This window comes from Vigna umbellata, chromosome 1, assembly GCF_029865625.1.
Source record: "Vigna umbellata cultivar VRB3 chromosome 1, Vumbellata_1.0, whole genome shotgun sequence".
NCBI lineage: Eukaryota > Viridiplantae > Streptophyta > Magnoliopsida > Fabales > Fabaceae > Vigna > Vigna umbellata.
The window spans coordinates 66,154,206-66,173,977 of NC_142165.1; the positions used below are offsets into that span (position 1 = coordinate 66,154,206).

The 19,772-nt window shown below is 32.7% G+C and overlaps 2 protein-coding genes and 1 non-coding gene across 4 annotated transcripts; 1 reads left to right on the plus strand and 2 right to left on the minus strand.

Moving 5' to 3' along the window:
* The first annotated feature begins 1,506 nt into the window (after window positions 1-1,506).
* LOC124824954 (quillaic acid 3-O-glycosyltransferase CSL1-like) lies at window positions 1,507-5,617 on the plus strand. 2 transcript variants are annotated; one of them, XM_088104088.1, is made up of 9 exons: window positions 1,507-2,219; window positions 2,370-2,453; window positions 3,267-3,389; window positions 3,490-3,702; window positions 3,921-4,020; window positions 4,149-4,321; window positions 4,412-4,592; window positions 4,724-4,759; window positions 4,857-4,996. In XM_088104088.1, exons 1-8 carry the CDS (start codon window positions 1,566-1,568, stop codon window positions 4,756-4,758), a joined length of 1,563 nt encoding a protein of 520 aa, XP_087960214.1. In that variant the 5' UTR covers window positions 1,507-1,565; the 3' UTR covers window position 4,759; window positions 4,857-4,996. The 2 variants fall into 2 exon arrangements, with proteins under 2 accessions (XP_087960214.1, XP_047153430.2); XM_047297474.2 differs by having other exon boundaries at window positions 1,542-2,219; window positions 4,412-4,759; window positions 4,857-5,617.
* Window positions 5,618-11,353: 5,736 nt separating this feature from the next.
* Window positions 11,354-11,460, minus strand: LOC124824955 (small nucleolar RNA R71). The gene has a single exon (XR_007027754.1). It is a non-coding gene; the product is annotated as a small nucleolar RNA R71 (small nucleolar RNA).
* A 5,256-nt stretch (window positions 11,461-16,716) lies between these two features.
* NVL (no vein-like protein) lies at window positions 16,717-19,652 on the minus strand. Its single transcript, XM_088106595.1, has 3 exons — window positions 19,584-19,652; window positions 18,865-19,122; window positions 16,717-18,254 (listed from the first exon to the last, which is right to left on the minus strand). The coding sequence occupies exons 1-3, from the start codon at window positions 19,650-19,652 to the stop codon at window positions 17,130-17,132; spliced, it is 1,452 nt and encodes a 483-aa protein (XP_087962721.1). The 3' UTR covers window positions 16,717-17,129.
* Between the last annotated feature and the right edge of the window lie 120 nt (window positions 19,653-19,772).

The following is a 19,772-nucleotide window of genomic DNA, read 5'->3' on the forward strand; positions in this document are numbered from 1 at the left end:
TCTTACAGGTGAATGAAGAAGGCGTGATGGAGAAGCTTGCGGAGAGGCGTTGGTGCGACAATTGAAGATAATTGTGTGATTCGGCTTTCCATTTCTACGATTTGGGTTTTGCTCGCGAGAGGTTACTGATGATGTTGGTGGCTCTTCACCATTGCGGCACGAATTGCACTTCTGGTTTGAAGGAGATTTTTGGTTCTATGAGTTTTGATCTTCTGTGTTTCAGGTTGATGGTGGCTGGTGGAGAATGAAGAAGCTTCACGACGACGTTGCTCAAAGGCACGAGGAACTCGCGATTCGGTTTCGCGATGCTTGTGGCAGAGCGTTTGGAACAGCGGTGCAACCATCTGGTTAGGGTTTCGAAATGTCTGATGATGGAGGTGCAAAGATGGTGGCTGGTTGTGAGCGTGACGACGACGATTAGGGTTAGGTGGTGGCTAGGATTTATGTGTAGGGGAAATTAGAGTTTCTGGAGGTAGGAGATGATGATGACGTGTCAAGGATGATGTATCACTGATTGCTCAGCTGGATATTTAGCCGTTAACGATTTAAACGTTGTTAACCAAAATGACTAAATTGAACATAAATTACGATGTCTAAGACTACATTGAACATTTTAAAAAAATTAGAACCATTTGAAACAAAACTAACAAAAATTGGAATTATTAAGGTTTTTAATCGTCCAAAAATTTATAAAAGTGGTTGTCAACATGTATAGATAGTGTAAAAAACATATTTTCGGAAACCACCTTTATTTCTCTGTTTATTTGACACTAAATTTTAATAATTAAAAAATATTATATTAATATAATAAAAATATATATAAATAAAATATTGTGATGAAATAAGTTTTAAAAGTGTAATGGAAGTAAGAGAAAATTTGAAATGTCAAATTATCACTCAGTAAAATATATCACCTTATTTTATCGGTCAAGTTTTGATGAAGGAAATTCTTACAACTCACTTTAAATACTTTTTTTTTTCTCCGTCATTTACTTACTTTTTGTCCTTTCAATAACAATATGATACTTAAGTTTTCAAAACGAAAAAATATTATACAAGTGTTATTAAACATTTTTTTATCAAATACTAATTACGTATTTTGTAAATTGAAATTTCAATATATCAATTTATATTTATTTTATATATCAATTTATGATTATTGAAGTTTTTGTTCATACGGAAATGGAAATATGACAATATTAGTCAAATAATTTTTTAATAAACACATTTTTTATTTAGATATTGAAACAATAGTGCATAAATAATTTTTAATATATAAAAAGTAACGTGATGATAATTTCAAAAACATAATAAGTTTTTGTATATTGCGATGAAAAATTTATAATAAATTTATAATAAATCATACTATTGTTTTATATTATTGAATCTAAACTAGATATAGAAAGTTATTTTTTATTCCTCTTTTGTTTTTAAGGCGGTGGTCCATTATTGAATAATAATTGTGGAATATGGAAAAGTAGTTTTGGTAGGAATTGACTAGCAGATGCCATTAAAATTGACAAATATCTCTAGAAAAGAGGGAGCATCCAATGTTATATAGATAGATGGACTCACAACCTATTGATGCATTAGAAGAAATGGAGGGCAGAGAGAAGAGGCTTCCTCTGAATAGCCTCCATGTCCAAAAGCTGCTACTTATCGTTAATAGGTTACACGTGTTACTACACTCCACAGCTTTAGCCTTCATGTTCTATTACAGAGTCTGTTTTCTATTCCAACCCACAGAAACAAGAGAAGGCCATGAGTTGTTACCATGGCTACTTGTTTCTGCTTCAGAAGCCATTCTCTCTTTCCTTTGGGTCCTTGACCAAGCCTTTCGCTGGCGTCCAGTTTCACGATCTGTCTTCCCAGAAAGATTGCCGGAGGATCACAAACTTTCTCCTATTGATGTGTTCATATGCACTGCAGATCCAACTAAGGAACCCACTTTGGATGTCATGAATACTGTATTGTCGTCTATGGCACTGGATTACCCTCCAAACAAACTGCATGTGTATCTTTCAGATGATGCGGGCTCGCCTTTGACACTGCATGGTATGAGGGAGGCTTGCAAATTTGCTAGGTGGTGGCTTCCTTTTTGTAGAAGGTACAAAATAAACAACAGGTGCCCCAAGGCTTACTTTTCCGCCTTGGAGGATAATGCTCATGCTGATTTTGCAAGGAGTAGTTTGTACGTGGCAGATAAGCATACGATTAAGGTTGACTTTCAGGGAACTTGCTTTTATTCATCTTTTTGGATTTTAAAAAACAAAAATCCTTGCCGGCATATCTGATTCTGTTTTCTGTACACCTAACCATCAAAATAATATTTATAATGCATCACTTTGTGATTTGTAAATAATTTACAGGAAAAGTACGAGGCTTTTGAAGAAGCGATAAAGACGTTTAGAAAAGATAGTGCTTCCTCCCGAGATCACCCATCTCTCATTGAGGTATACTAGCGTTTGCATTGGTTTTCTCATTTAGATATTTAGAAAAAAAGATATAGTTGCATGCAAAGACTATTAAGAGAGTTAATATATATATATATATATATATATATATATATATATATATATATATATATATATATATATATATATATATATTAGTTGATAAAAAAATTTCTATTCATAAAAAAAAACATACTTTATACGTGCACGACTTCTGTATAAAGAAAAAGGCAAACCAAATTATCATTCACGACTTCGTGTGACAGAATTAAACTGTATTATGTAAATTCTTTCCCAATACGAAATCGTGAATCCCAAACGTCATTATTGTATATCTTTCTCCAAATTTGTCAATTATTGCATTTTTTTTTCAAAATTATACCAAAATGATAGAAAACTTCTCCTATAAACGAGTCATCTCATCCCTCTAACTTTATCATTTAACGTTCATCAGACACACGTTATGTTTCTCTAACTTTTTTCACGGACAATAATTAAACATGGCAATCAATTTAGTTTAGATTGAACTTCTAAATAAATTCTTATGAGAGAAAAGCGTAGCATATGAAGCTAAAATAATTTAAATTTCTCAAAAATTAACTTGGACATTTCGTTTTTATAGAAAATTTTCATTAAACTTTTCCAAACCAACTTGCATAGGTTGATTTTAATTTATAAAACAAGTTTGACTTATTTTTGCCTTCTGTTGTTCGGATATTATAGTAGCATGTATTTATTAAGATATGTATCTTTACTACCGTGATGTGAAACATGTTATGTTTGGAAATTCGTTTATGAATCTGATTTTTGCAGGTGATTCAAGAAAGTACGATAGATGATGTAGACAATGTGAAAATGCCTCTCCTTGTCTATGTTTCTCGTGAAAAAATGGCTTCTCATCCCCACCATTTCAAGGCTGGCGCCCTCAATGTCCTCGTATGAATATACTTTTTTCTTGTATATATCTGCCAAACTGTGAAAACTTGTTTTACCAACACAACAAATATAATGTTTTCCCATCTCATTAATCTTGCAGCTGCGTGTCTCTTGGGTGATGAGTAATTCGCCATACATTCTAGTTCTAGATTGTGACATGTTCTGCAATGATCCAACTTCAGCTCGATATGCCATGTGTTTTCACCTTGATCCAAAGATATCATCTTCCTTGTCTTTTGTTCAATTTCCTCAGAAATTTCACAACATTAGCAAGAATGACATCTATGATAGTCAGCTGAGATCACTATTTACCGTAAGGACTGAGGAGATCTAAATCAGACACCTTTGTAATTCTTTAATGTTGTATATATAAAATGAAAAATGTTTTTTTAACGACTTTTTCTGGACAACATTTTTACATCATGTCGTAACCTGTGATTAGTTCGTTTCAATAGTCTATTATTGTTAAAAAAGTTAACATATGATAATCTTGAGTGGAGTGCTTGACTAACTTTTTTTTGGACAATTCAGGTACAATGGCAAGGTATGGATGGGCTTATGGGACCTGTTATGTCAGGTACAGGCTTTTACATAAAAAGGGCATCACTGTTTGGAAACTGCGATAGCAAAGGTATCAAACAACATTTTCTTATTTAGTTGCTTCCTAAAACACAAAATTTCAATGAAATTAACATATAAACGTTGCCCTTGTGATGACAGGCTAACACACTCTTTACTATTCTTTGTTTTGAATCCTAGGAAGTGATCTGCTGCAGCAAAAGGATGAATTCGGTTCATCTAATGAATTCGGTTCATCACTTGATCGAGACTACACAAGTGAATCGGTATCTGATCAGAAACATACATTGCTAGAAGAATCTCACCTTTTGGCTTCTTGTAACTATGAAATTGGTACTAAATGGGGAGAAGAGGTAGGTAGACCTTTTAATTATTTTCTTTTCTTCTGTCATTACTTCAAAATTCTTGTAGTAAAAATTTGCAAAATATTTGGACGATTGCAGGTTGGTTTCTTATATTATAGCGTAGTAGAAGATTATCTTACAGGATTTATGTTGCATTGTAATGGATGGAGTTCAGTTTTCTGTGAACCATCGAGGCCACAGTTCCTGGGTAAAGCTACAACGAATTTGAATGATGTACTAATCCAAGGCACTAGATGGCACAGTGGTTTGTTTGAAAATGGTATAAATAGATTTTGCCCCCTTATGTATTGGCCTACAAGGTTGCCATTTCTCCAGTGTCTATGTTTTGCATGGCTCACATATTTCCCTCTTTATTGCGTGCCTCTTTGCTGTCTTGCTACGGTCCCTCAGCTCAGTCTACTAAATGGAATACCTTTATATCCTAAGGTAACAACAATGCTTATAAGTCTCACATTCGTGCATACATTTTCTTCATATGCTAAAACCCTTTTTTTCTTTTTCTTTTTCTTCTTCTTCTTCACAGGTTTCAGACCCTTTTTTCATCGTCTTTGTGTTCATCTTCCTGTCAGCTCTTGTAAAACATTTACTAGAAGTCTCTTTAACTGGTGGTACACTCCATAAGTGGATCAATGAACAGAGGATCTGGATGATGAAATCTGTCACTTGCAATCTACATGGATGTTTGGATGCACTGCTAAAGAAATTTGGTATAAGAGAAGCTACTTTCGTGCCCACTAATAAATTAGAAGATGATGAACAAACTCTGTTATATCAAATGGATAAATATGATTTCCGAGCATCAAATATCTTTATAGCACCTATGCTTTTTCTCATCACTGTCAACATATATTGCTTAGTGGGAGGAGTCTACAGAGTGTTCTTGGTCGGTGACTGGGACAAATTGTTTATACAGCTTTTCCTTGCAGTTTTTATAGTTACTGTCAACTATCCCCTCGTTGAAGGGCTCTTATTACGGAAGGACAAGGGACGCATTTCAAAGTTGGTAGCTATACCTGTTATATTGCCTACTCTTGCTCTTTTGGCGTTTTTTAACCTACTAGGAAATGCATAATATGCTCTGCTGGCTATAAGCATTCCATTTTTAATGTTAGTTTAATATCTGTGTACAATTTTCAATAAGTTAAAAGATAACAATATTGTCGTTGTAAATTATTTTCTCTTCACCTTGGATCTTCCTGTCCTCAACATCATTGCAAATGTACAAGAGAATGGAAATGGTGCATCTGCATAACATTGAAATGTCATGGGACTAATCTTTATTAATATTAGTTTTAAAAACATATTTGCTTACATTTTTAGAACAGGAACTTATTGTTATATTATAATTTTTAAATAAGCATTTATTTTTATTACACTTTATTTATTGTATTTTTTATTTGTAATTTGTCGTGTATTATAAAATAAAAAATTAGACTAAATGTGGCTTGAAGACTCAATAAAAATTCAATCAAAAACCATGTATAAGAAAAAAAAAGTACATGGTAAGGAAACATAATGTCTCAAGAAGCATGTCTTTAAAAGAGTACGAAAAGTGTTTATTAAGTGTGAAACTAGACACAGCATTTTTTCCAATCTAGGTCATCATTAGATTTTAGCATTTTAATTTTAATTTTCAATTTCATTTGATTTTTTTACCTTAATAATTATAATAGTATTCCTTTTTTGTTAATGGCTTTTAAATATAAGAGAATTCGAGGAAGTTTTGGAATATTATTTTTTGAAAAAGTCATTTTTCTTATTTTAATAAACGAAATCTGTAGTCAAGAGTACACTTTAGTAGTGCAGTAGTTGATCAGCAGTGAAAACTAAATCTGTTTTTCAAGAAACCTTCAAGATTATCAACTTATGTATATCTTGTTTCTTGGAGTGTCTCAGCACACGTGTAATTATTTTCTCAATTCATAAATATTAGATATGAAAGTTTAGAATGATCAAAAGTCTTAATGTAATCGATTGCTAATAAATGTTAATCAAAATATTTGAAAAATATGACTATTATCACTGTTATGACTTAGCTTGAAAATAGTTTTCAAATAATAACAAACTTAATTGATTAGAATAATCTTGATAAAGTAACTCTACTACATTTATGAATGAATTTACATGAGGTAAGCTCCTCTATTTATAGAAGTAAAGGAGCAAATGGTCTCCAAAAAAGAGAGAAAAACCTAGTCTAGAAATTGAAATTGGAGTAAAAAAGAAAGCATACAACAAGTGTGACATGCCACATAAGCAAGTCACACCTCTCATGCCATGAGGAAATAAGACATATTTGTCACTATCCTAACTTTCTATACCAGTTCTAGTTCCAATCGGTATATAAAGTCTTAAAATATTTATAGTTATGTCACCGCACCACTTTTTATATCGAGTGAATTATAATCGATTTAAAAAGTCGGTATAAAAAGTTATTTAAACCTTCACAAAAATATTTAAACCTTCCTAAAAATGTTATTGTATCCCTTTCGTTGCCGACTTGGAACATACATGTTTATATAAATATCTTTTGTCCAACAAGACTTCATTGAAGACCTAAATTAGATACATTAATTATAGGAAGCTCAGACAACACAAATAGAAAACTACAAATTTGGCTACTAGTTACTAATTATCCTAGTTATTTTCTTTATGATCTAAACTATTGTGTACCATCAAATTTAGAAGTTATAGGCAAACATGTAGTGAATAGTCATATGTTTGGACATCTCTACTCTTAGAAGTTGTACCAAACCTTGTTCGTTCCATATTACATGCCCTAAATCTAAGGAAAACCAAAAAGCCAATGCCTGGAATCTCTTCACAAGTACGCACTAAGAATTTACAACTACTTGTTAGAGTGTAGTCCAAGGTCTACTACAAAAAAAAAATCATTTTTGAGAGATTTATCTCACAAGAAGATGCATTTGATGCATGGATTAAAATGTTATGCATATATAATAACCAAGCTTCCCCATCCTTTGATACAACTATCCCAGCTCATTATACAAAATCTGCAATCTCCCTCATCCCTACTGCTCACTTTCTTGTAAATGATTTGACAACCATTTTTCTTAAGGAAAAAATCTTTGGTGTTATCTCTTTTGCAAAGATTACTAAAGGGAATGAGAGGATACTCCAAAATTAAAAGGAATATCTATAAATGATGAATTAATATTTTCTACTATTCACTTAGCTTATTATACTACATTTGATTAGGGATTGTGCTTAATTGTCCAATATTTCCTCAATTTTGATATTTGGGATTAACTTGACCAATAACTCTTATTTTAATTAATTTGAATTATTTGAGGCTAATTATTTTCATTATTAATTGTAGGAAAATTTTTGGATTATTATTTTGGGACATTAAAGGGCTGTCATATCATTCTCCACTTGCCACATCAGCATATTTAATTTAATTTCAATTGTAATTTCGTTTTTAAGTCTTTTTGGACATATTTAGCACATTGGCCCGTTTTTGGTCATTTTTAGGATTAGGCCAAGTTTGTATTATGACCTAGGGTTGCATGCAAAACGGCGGCAGACCCCAAACACAACCTCTCACTCTCTCATTTACGTTTTCTAAGCTTTGGACAACAAGGGAGAGCTCCCCCCAATTTGGGGTTTCTGGTTTTTCATTTATATTTGATCCACTTTCAATTCTAGTAATGCAATTTCCCTTTCTTCTCTTAGCAATTTTGATTCTGCACTTTAAATTTCATTCTCATTCTCGCATTGCAATTCGTTTTGAGTTCTTTGATTTGTGTTTTTCTACTTTCGTTTGTTGCATTGTGTTTTTCAGTCCCATTACGTTTTGCATTTTGTTCTCCAATTGTTATACTAATTTTGTTTTCCTTTTGCTGCATTGAATTTAGTTTTATGGAAGCTTAAATCCGTTTGGGTTGGTGATTAGTGAGCTACAATGTTTCCATGAGGTTTTTAGAGCTTAATTATTATTCTGTTTTGTGTGCCATGCATATATGCAATATGTTCTGTGCAATTGGTCCTCACTTAGTAGTATAATTTAAGCATGATAATCTTTGCTTAGTTGATTACTGTGTGTGCAGAATTGATGAATTTGTGTGAATGCGTTTGCTTAATTAGCATTTTATGAAGACCCCTTTATACTTCGCTTAGTTGTCTAGTTCATGTTGGATTAAGGGTCATAAGATTGAATATCTGATATAAATATGTGATTGGAAACAAGTGCAATTGAGCTAACAACAACTTGTCTTTAACTTGTGTTTCAATTTGTGTTTAAATTGTGTGTTAATTAGTTCATTTCATTTCACAAAACCACCATCAAAACCCCCTACCATGTATTCGATCTAATTCCTGAACCACATTTGGTCCTTGAGAGACGACCTAGGGGTTATTCTCTAAGTTATACTACATTTCTAATTGCTCATTAATTTGATTTGCGTATGATCGCGATCAAATTTAGCGCTATTGTTGATAACGGTTGAAAAACTGTTATTTTTATACTTAATTTTGATATTAAAAACACTCTTAATGACTTAGAAACTAACTTGAAATCATGTTTTTAACTTAAGTTGTGTGAATAAGAGAGTTGAAGGTAGTATTATTGGTTTTATGCTTGTTTTTCCTTGTTGTGACAAGAATTAAGATGAATTGGATGAAGGAGTTGAAGTAGCAAGGAGCTGGAGCCATGAAAGGCTGGAAAAGTGGCACATAGAAGAATCGCAGATAGCGCTGAGCGCCAATCTGGAAGTGCAACCACTGTTTCACGCCTGGGCGCCACCACTGAGTGCCAATTTGGTTTTGAAAGCACTGTTTCACATTTGGGCGCCGCCGTTGAGCGTCATTTGAGTGCCGCAGCTACCGTTGAGCGCCATAAGTGGGGCGTTGAGCGCCAGTCTTGTGGGCTTGGACTTTTTCTACACTCTATTTAAGGTTTTGGATGACTTAGGGTTCAAATCTTTGGATAAAAGGAGGCGTAAAAACACTCTTTTCACCCCTTGGAGGCGGAAGCTCCGATCTTCAACTTTTAGGGTTTTATCTTTCATTCTTTTCCATATTTTCATCTAGATTCACCATGTCTATCAAGAACTAAACCTCCATTGTTGTTGGGAAAACGATGTAATCCTTTGAAACTCTCATGTATTGAATTGATTTATATTATAAATGTTTTACTTCATTAATTGTTAGAGTTTTTCATCTACACTCTATGCATGCTTTGTTTAACTTATTCAATTGCATGATTATTGATTTTGTTAATATGGATATATATGGGAAAATCTAGAACTGGGGAAATTCTCCCAAAAGCAATATTACCTAGACATAGGGATAGGAGGGTTGGTTTCCTTTAAGCTTCTGTGCAAATGTAATGCATAATTAATTGTTGGGGATACAAGACATTGTGAACTAGTAATTAAGAGTAGGCTTTCTTCACCGAGACATCGAGTTTAAGGTAAATTAGAAAGTGACATTAACATTAATGAAGAAGATGAATTCATAAATACATGAGAGTGGATAGGATAAGTCGGAAACCCCAACAACATAATCATTCCATATTTTATATCAATCACCTTTGCGTTCTTCAAGTCAATTGATCAACACTTGCATTCATATTTATTTTCTACATTATAAATACCATGATTTTATTTACAAGTCTTAATTAATCAAGAAACCACATGAATGTCTAGGCCGTGAGTCTCTAGGGAAACGATACTTAGTCTTACCATTTATTATTACTTGATTCGAATCGGTACACTTGCCGGAGTGTTAACAATTGTCGAGGACCAACGGTTCAATTTTGGCTTTGTGTTAGTGTGTGTTCTGTGTTTGTTTTGTGAGTTGTGCTGCTGGCACTGAGCGACACTTGTGTAGTTTGTGAATAGTGTCAGCTCTTGTCTAATTAATAGGCATTTTTGGTTTTGATAGCTAGGGGTCTTATTTTTTTATTGAAATTTGGTGTGCTCACTTCATTTACTCAATATTTTGATAGAAAAATCCCAAAAACACCACTGGTAGTCCAGATTCTGTTTTGTTAAAAATGGGTGAGCCTGAACTTTGCGACAACATAACTTTTGTTCACGATGTCGAAATTGGACATATCATATGTTCTTTTTGGCTAAAAAAATGAGTTATTGATTGCTTGTCGCTTTAGCCACGAGCCCATGCCTCTAATTCCAAATAGAAGTCGTTTTCTATTTCTTTTTTATTTTTGAAGTTTTATTTCCACCATTTTCATACTTTTTTGTGTCAGTGAACATAGCTATACTCCGAGTTTTGTTTTGAATTTTTTTTTGTGCTATCTTTTCATGACTTTTGAGTGTTTGTCACAAATTTTCAGCCCATTCTGATTTGGTTTTCTTATACTTCATGTTTATCCCCCTATGTTTCACTATGTTGACTTTTGCTGATAGGAGTTGACTTAGTGCAAGACTAGGGGCAATCCTGGATGACTACCACCCTTTGATCCTGAAATTGATAGGACTTTTCATAGGTTAGCTAGACATTCTAGGAATTTGTCTTTAGAGTCAGTCCCACCATTTCAATCCATACCATTACAGTTTGTGCATTTCGATACCATTAGTTTTCATAGTATTGAGAAATCTCCTTTTGTGTCTATTGTTCCATATTTTGTGCATTTTGCATCTGCTACATCTGCTGTATCTGGAAATAATTCCTCCACCTCGCGAGAGGATTCTCAAGGAGATGGTTGCACCTGATTTCACCTATGAAAGCTTGTGCATCCAATATCCTGGTGAGGATGTGCCATATGTTCTCAAGACTAGACAGATCCATTTGTTGCCAAGGTTTCATGGTCTTGCAGGTGAATGTCCGCATAAACATCTAAAGGAGTTCCATATTGTGTTTTCAACGATGAAGCCTCATGATATTCTTGAAGATCACATCTTCTTGAAGACATTCCCGCATTCTTTAGAGGGCGTGGGAAAGGATTGGCTATATTATCTTGCGCCCAGGTCTATCACTAGTTGGGATGATTTGAAGAGATTGTTTTTAGAGAAGTTCTTCCGAACCTCAAGGACCATGGCCATAAGGAAAGATATTTCTGGAATTAGGCAGCTCGGTGGTGAAAGCTAATATGAATATAGGGAAAGATTTAAGAAGCTTTGTGCAAGTTGCCCACACCACCAGATCTTTGAGCAAGTCCTTCTCTAATACTTTTATGAAGGTCTAAACAACATGGAGATAAGTATGATAGACGCTGATAGTGGTGGAGCCCTTAGTGACATGATACTTGTTGAAGTGAGACATTTGATATTAAGAAAATGGCTTCTAACTCCCAATAGTTCAGCATGAGGAATGATGCTATTGTTGTTAGGGGAGTTCATGATGTGGGTACTGGTTCCTCATTTATAAATAGAAAGATAAAGAGCAAGCTTGATACTCTTGTCAATTTGGTGACTCAACTGGCTGGAAATCAGATTTAAAAGTCTACAACTATTGCAAGTTTATGTGGTATTTGCCCTTCTAGTGACCATTACATTAATGCTTGTCGATCTTTACAGCAACATTTTGGCCCTGATGCTCCTCAAGCTTATGTTGCAAACGTTTACAACAACAGGCAGTTGTAACCACAATAATAACAAAACTATGACCTCTCTAGTAATAGATACAATCCAAGATGGAAGAATCACCCTAATTTGAGATGGTCCAATGATCCGCAACAGCAACAACAACAACTTCCACCACCAACACCATTCTAGAATATTGTTGGTACGAGTAGACTGTTTATGCCACCACCACCAGTCTAGTAATACCAGAGGCAACAACAGCAGCATGATGTGACTACACCAACAGCTCCTCCTCAACCTTCCACTTCTCAGCCTTCATTGAAGGAGTTATTCAGGAAGATGACTAAGCAGAATATGCAATTCCGGCAAGAGACAAGAGTGACTCTCGGTTACAGTTTACATAATTTTGCATAGTATTACAGAGTGACTCTCAGACAATATCCCTAAAGCATGAGAATTCAGTTAAGACCCTACACTTCCATGAAGAATCGAACGATCACGAATGACGCTCGACCACAATTACGGAATTTACCAGAATACTGCAGTTTGAAAATCAAACCCTATTTCCACTCAGTTCACACCATTTATCAATCATCCATCCACACATCCAAACATGTAGTAACACGAATATTTCATATTCATCAAATAATCAAACAAAGTATCATACAAACATACAACCATTCAGAACAAGAATCTTAATCAAATTATATAAGCTTCCCTTACCTCTAATGTAGCCGAACGCTCAATGATGCAAGTTATAGCTCGCCACTACCAGAGACCTTAGCGTTCTACAGTCACGCTTTAAGAAACTAAACCAAACAGAAGACCAAAAATACTCAGAATAAATGGTCTACTCATGCAACCAAAAATCTAGGTTTGCATGTCAAATGAAACGAACGTGCTAAGGAGAAAGTAACTCACCGGCTTGAAACCACAACTTGATCAGTTTAAACGAAAGCCCTTGATGCCAGTAGAGTTCAAACGGTGCTTGAGAGTGATCGAAAGAAGAAAAGATGAGAATTTCTTAGAGAGAAGGTGGAGATGGTAGAGAGAAAGAGGAGATTCAGAAGGTTGAAGATGAAGGGTGCATGCAGAGAAGTAACACAAAAATTTGAAAGTTTAAGTTTTACTCCTACCGTCAAAACCGATCGTCCAATCTGCATCACACACCTGTTTTCCACTTTCTGAATTTCAGACACCCCTTTCGCTTACACATGTACTCCACTAAGTTGGGGTTTTTATGGGTCTGACAAGTAGTCTGAATGACTTGTAAGCAATCGTTGATTGAAATTCTGAAAAGAATCAAAACACTTGTTGAACATAGTTAAGCTAAGAAAATCTAGGCAAGATTGCTTAGTACTAGGAATGGTGCGAATACTCATCCAAGCTAAGGTAACAAGAGGTTATTTGTTGACTCAAGAGACCAAGAATGGTGGGAATACTCATCCAGTCTAGGATAACAGGAAGTTATTCGCTCATTGAGAAGACTAGGAGTGGTGCGAATACTCAGTTGTAATATTGTTGAAGATTATATTGAAACTGTGGTTTTATCTCTTCTCTTGCTTAAACATTTCTTTTATAAAACTTGGAGCTGTGTTTTTATCTCTAAATACAATAACCTTTCGCACTAAACAATTATTCTTCAACAAAGAAAGTTCCTACAAATTCTACAATTTACATTCTCAATAGCATGTAAAAAATAACTTTTATAATATTTTATTAGGTCGAGCATCTAAATCATTTAATAGAAAACTCAAAACTCAACAACATGCTATTAAAAAAAGGTTGCAAAATTATTTTTCCATTAAGACTACTCTTTTGTGAGACACATGGTCTTGCCGTGTGGCAGACTCCTAATGAAAATAATTTCTTCTTAATAGTTTTCATGTGTCATACTCCTAATGGATAAGATTTCTCCTTAGTAGTAGTCATGTATCATTCTCTTAATAAAAAAAATTACCTTGATCTCTAAGTCAGAATATTAAGATTTTGTTTTTACAATTTGGAAACACCTTTAGGACTAAGTTTATAAATAGATGTGTCTCTTCATATAAATTTACCTCTAAATTGAGTATTGTTATATTGTCAAATTTGTGTCCTACTACTGAACTTAAGTCATTAAGGCTAAAATATCTCTTCTAAATTCCTCTAGTCACCCCTTCTTTAAGAGTTGATCCAACCTCTCTTCGTAGCACTGAAACACCACTATATAGTTTGTCCTTTGCTTGAGTTACTAAGAGAGAGATATTTTATATTTTATATAATTTTGGATTCACTTTAAAACTTAAGCATATTTTGGATTGCGTTTTGCACAAACATCAGAATTTCTAAATATGATTTTATGTAGCGCAAAATTTAACGAGTATGAAGTTAAATGATTCATGAACTTCGGAAAAACTAACATGCAATTTGAGGATAAGATTGCAAGGAGAAACACAACATAACTACCATATTTAGTTGCGAAAAGAACAACCACTATGAATAAACTATTAATGCACCATTCAGGACTAGGGCTGGGCAAAAATAACTTAACTATACTAAACTATAGTTAACTGTACTATTTTATACTAAAAAAAACTAATCTATTTTAACTAAAAACTAATTATACTATTGTCTAGTTCAGTTTAGAAAAACTGAACTTATTATATTTCTAGTGCAGTTAACTAAAAACTGAACTATGTTTAGTGAGTTCCTATCACTTCTACTTTCATTTTGTTCTAAAACTGTAAGTTAGATGAATAACTCTATGAAAAACTCAACCTAGTTACGTGTAGTATTAATCTTATCTCACTTTTAAATACTTATTTTTTTATTTATTTTTAAATATTTATTTTTTATTTATTTAAATTCATGTTCACGCAAATCAATCTAATGTCGTTTTTTTGGAGATATGTACATTTCATTCTCAACTAATCTAACTCAACTTAAAATAAATAAATTCTGGCTAAAAAATATTGATTCAGTATAAAAATTAATATTTTTAAATATTTAACATTTTTAATGTTTTTAAATATGATCCTTAGTTATTTTTATTTTAACATTAAAATAAAAAGTATAAATTAATATAATTAAAATAAAAGTTAAATTAAGATAATTTAATTATGTTTTGATGTATAATTTAATTAATCAATGTATTTTTTTCAACTAAGGTAAGATAACTGTAAACTTTGTTTTATACTTTATTTTAAAGTTTTTATATTATTATTTTAAATAAACATTACCTTTTAATAAATTGTATATATTCCTTATTTTGTATCTAAACAAAAATTAACAAAACATATGTAGTTCATTGTTATTTAATTTTTTAACATGACAACATAAATTGTTCAATGATTATTTAATCATTATTCATTATATTTATTATTTAATCTCATAATTATTATTTTTATTTTATTAAAAAATAAAAATTGACATGAAATTATTCTTGACCATAAATATTTTGAATATTTTGTATTATATAGTATCATTGTTAAAAATAAAAGCGTTATATATATATATATATATATATATATATATATATATATATATATATTCAAATTATTTAAAAATTAGTTTTATGATTAAACTAAATTATATATTTAATTTGTCTTTATAGTTTATGATATAAAACAAAATGAAAGATTCTGAGACAAATATAATTTAAAAGGTTAAATGTATTTTATATTTTGTAAGAATAATTTATTATTAAACTAAATATATTTTTTTTCTGAGAGTTAGACGTAAGTTTTGAAGAAAGAAAGTTAGGGAAAAGAATAAAAGGAAAACCAAAAACAAATAAAATTTATTAGAATTATATGTTAATTTTAATTATTTGTTTATAGAAAATATTATAAAGTTATTTAATTTTATTTATACAATAAGTTTGAAATAAATCTGAAGTATTTTTCGGAGGTTTAAGAGTAAACGTTTTAAATAAAACAAACTTCCAATAATCCATTCTTAAAATTACATTAATTTCTGATAAATGATTTTTTTTAAATATGAATTCTTTTAATAGATAACATATAAAAATAGAAATAATATTTTATATGATTGGTATAAAGTCTAAGAATATATAACTTATCTTAAAGACAAAAACAAAAGAACAATGTTTAAAACTCAAAATAAAATATTTTCCGTAAAAGTGACGGAAGAGTAAGGAATTTTATAAAACTGACTTGATGATCTTGAAAGGATTTGGTTATTAGTTAATTGGTATAACTGCAGTTTTTTATAACTGAACTGTTAACAATACAGTTTATATATAGTATATGTAGTTCAATTATTTTTAGTTTATTAGAAATATAGTTAACTAGTTTAGTATAGTTTAGTTACTTATGCCCAGCCCTATCAGGACTGGAGGAAAAAATAAATGGTAGAACCTATATCCTCTGTAACCAAAATGACATCAGGTATATAGGAAAAAAAATACGGGTGACTACTATGGAGAAATGAAAAACAACAAGAATAACGACAATTTGCCTACGAGTTGATGTTACTAACATGTTAATATCATGTTCTATAATTCTATAACTATAAATGATACTATAATATAATAGATAATAGTTAAATAAAGCAATGGAGGATTAAAATTCGGACATCTAAAATGGGAGGAAAAGGGCCAAAGGAAACCCATTTTCACTATTCATGCCCAATATATTAAACCCCTTCCAGCCATCCTCTTTCTAAGTTTTTAAATACATTCTTCTTCTCTTTTGGTTGGCACGCAGCATATGCCATCTAAAAGATCTGACAAGAAAAGGAAGTGCTACGATGAAATCATTTGAGAAAAGAAAAAATTCCAAATCAGTAGAATAATACATATTTATATCCCAAAAATTAGCTAAATCATCGAAAATCAAATTGGGGCTATCATGTTACCTACAAAATGGAAACAAGTTCTTATTTACATGTTTGACGGCTGGACCATGAGGTTCGCATAATTAAACGAAAAATTTACATAAATGTTGAAGGCACAAACGCTAGATATACACATACAAATAGCTGAAGCTGACAATAAATTCTTTTAAAATATAGAAGACCTAAGTGAAACTGAATCTAGGAATATGAAAAGATGAAAAAATTCTGCTATTTACTCCCACATTATTTGCATCAGGAATCCTCCATGAAAAGAACGAAAGATGCCCATGTAGCAGCAAAATCTTGTGTACAACTTAAGTGAACATATCTAGCGTAAGTGATATCCAATCAGATCTCTCTGCCAAGCCAGGATGCAGATGATATGCATTTGCAAGTCATTAATATTAGATTCACCAAGTTTGTACACCCAATATAATAAACACGAATGGAGGCTATGAGACAACAGAGAACGCCTTGTGTTGCCTTGGCATCATAACAGCCAATTGCAGCTCACCTTGTTGGCATAACTTCACTGGATCTTTGAATAAGGTGATCCTTGCGACATTATTTCCCATTAATGCAACAAATGCAATGGTATAAGATTCGCTTCTATCCTTTGCAAACTGCCACTCTCTCAGAGATATGTTGAACCAGTCCTTTTTTGGAGATCTGGTTGCTTTGACTTCTATAAACTCTTCATTGTTATCTTCCCCAATGACTAAATCATATGGAAGTCCAGTTTCATTAATTTCATTAACCCACCTTACAGAAGTCTTGCCAACTTTGTCAACAAAGTATTTGCATGCAAGAAACTCACCTAATCTGCCAGTAACCTTCCCTTGGTTAGCATCAAAGGTGCCAGTTTGTAGTCGTTCTCTGTTGCAAAATGCTGGCAAACTAAAATGAGCTTCATCCAGAGATTCATCTATAGCTTCATCCAAACCAACAGAATCAGAATCAGCATGGATACTAACAGCAGAGGGCTCAAAAAGATTGCATGATTGATCTTCAAAGTTCACATTATTATGCAACACTAGCGCCACAGAACTTGCTGATGGATCTTCCTTAATGGTCCAGTCAACAGTAAGTGATTCTTGTTCAGCACAAAATGGTGGGGAAATTATGCTTCCAGAAATATCATCCTTCTTCATTTCCGAAAAGCTGCTAATCTGAGCTGGTTTGGTCTTGAAACCATTGGCCCGGGCATAACTGAAATCTGGTGCAGTTTTCCAATCAGCAGGTGGCCAGTTGGGGCATACTGCAGTCTTCCTTCTTTGAAAGATCTGTTCATTTGCTGATGGAACACGATCTGAAGGTTTCAAAGTATCAGACTCTGCAAGTGAAGAAACAGAAGACAAAGTCCAAACAGGTTCTTCAACCGGAAGTTTGGGTACTTTTTGGCTATTCAAAATGAAAAATTCTATTTGCTCCTCAGAGGATCCAGATTCTGCCATGGTTGTTATCATATGAAGGAAATTTGCCATGTGCAATTCAGAAGTCCTATCTAATAATAAACTAGAGAGCTCCAGGAATAATGAATGATAATCTGATTCTTTAGTGGTGTAAAAGTTGTTGCCCTGTAAGTAACAACATACGAACACATTATATAAATACAAGTTCAGCAGCGAAACATTATTTCAACAAAAATTGTGACTTACAACAGGTAACTAAATTGTAATGTATGCTTGAGATACAGATTGCTTTCTACCATACTTTAATGATGAAGTACTGATATACTAAAATGTTTGATCTATGCAAAGAAATCCTCAATGCTTTCTAGCATACTTTAATAATGAAGTACATAAATCCTAAAAATTTCCAGCATTACTGATGATGAACTGAGAATCAAATCGTACACAGGAAATGTCAACCCAAAAAAGGATGGCACATGTTCACATTTTAATTATTAAAGAAAATTAAAAATTTGAAGAAATTATTCTCTTCTCATATGCAGGATGCCTAAATACCACTTAGAAAAAAGAAACAAAACCAATCAAGTGTGGGGCATAATTCAAATCTCTGGTCAAGGTGAAAAAAATTGATCTTTCAAACTAAAAGTTGCCTACTTCAATGTTTTATATTAGAATCCAAGTGAACACTTCCATCAAGTTTGGTTCAGTTTCATGAAGAACATGCATCCAGATAAATGATGCAGCGTTTAGATAAAATGTTTTGAATCAAACATACCTGCAAAAGACAACTACATTCAACTCGTCTTTTCGACACAATGCCACAGGTCTTTATAACATTTCTGTAGAACAGCTTCTCAACAACAACGACTTTCAGATGTTTCAAAATATCAAAACCAGAATGCTTCAGTTTATCGTATTTATCGGTATGAAATTTATGAATGTAGCGCTGCGCATATGGCAGAGCCCAGTTTACCAATGACTTTTTTGAACTAGAATCAGCATGACCATAATATATTGGTTCCCGAGTTACCACCTGCACAATGTCATTGCATTGATGTAAATTCTGAAGTATAGGATTGTATAAAAAAAAAGATAAAATTAAATATTAACAGAGTACAAGGGAAAATTTTGAAACTTATTCCATCGTATGAAATAAATCTACCCATAAACTTATAATAATCCTTTTTTAACATAACCCCACCATCGGGGTTCACTCTAGAGGGTAAAATGCAGGAGATTGCCATTAATTGGGAAATCTTGAAGTTGTTATAAAGGCATGCATGTATGAAATGTAGAAATAAATCTCCCACAGTTTTTGTGCACAAGTGAACAAACAACAGTACACATTCTTTTTCTTTCGAAAATAACTTGCTTCTTAATAGGAACCAATGCTCTAGCAATGGAGATAGCTAAAGGGTGGTGAGACCAGCAGTGATGGTTGGGTCAGTGGGAACATCCAAGCTATAAGTAACAATCTTTACTTATTATTACTACCCTGTCTAAACCCACACTCCAAGCCAGATAAATATAGAACTGACTACAGCATTGGATAAAAAGCACCATCCAGATAAATTTTAAACTAGCTATGTGTTCATCAACCAACATATAGGGTCTGTTTAGAAGCAACATATAAAATAGGAAAAATTGAAATTACTTTCTATGTAAGTTAAATATAGTATATGC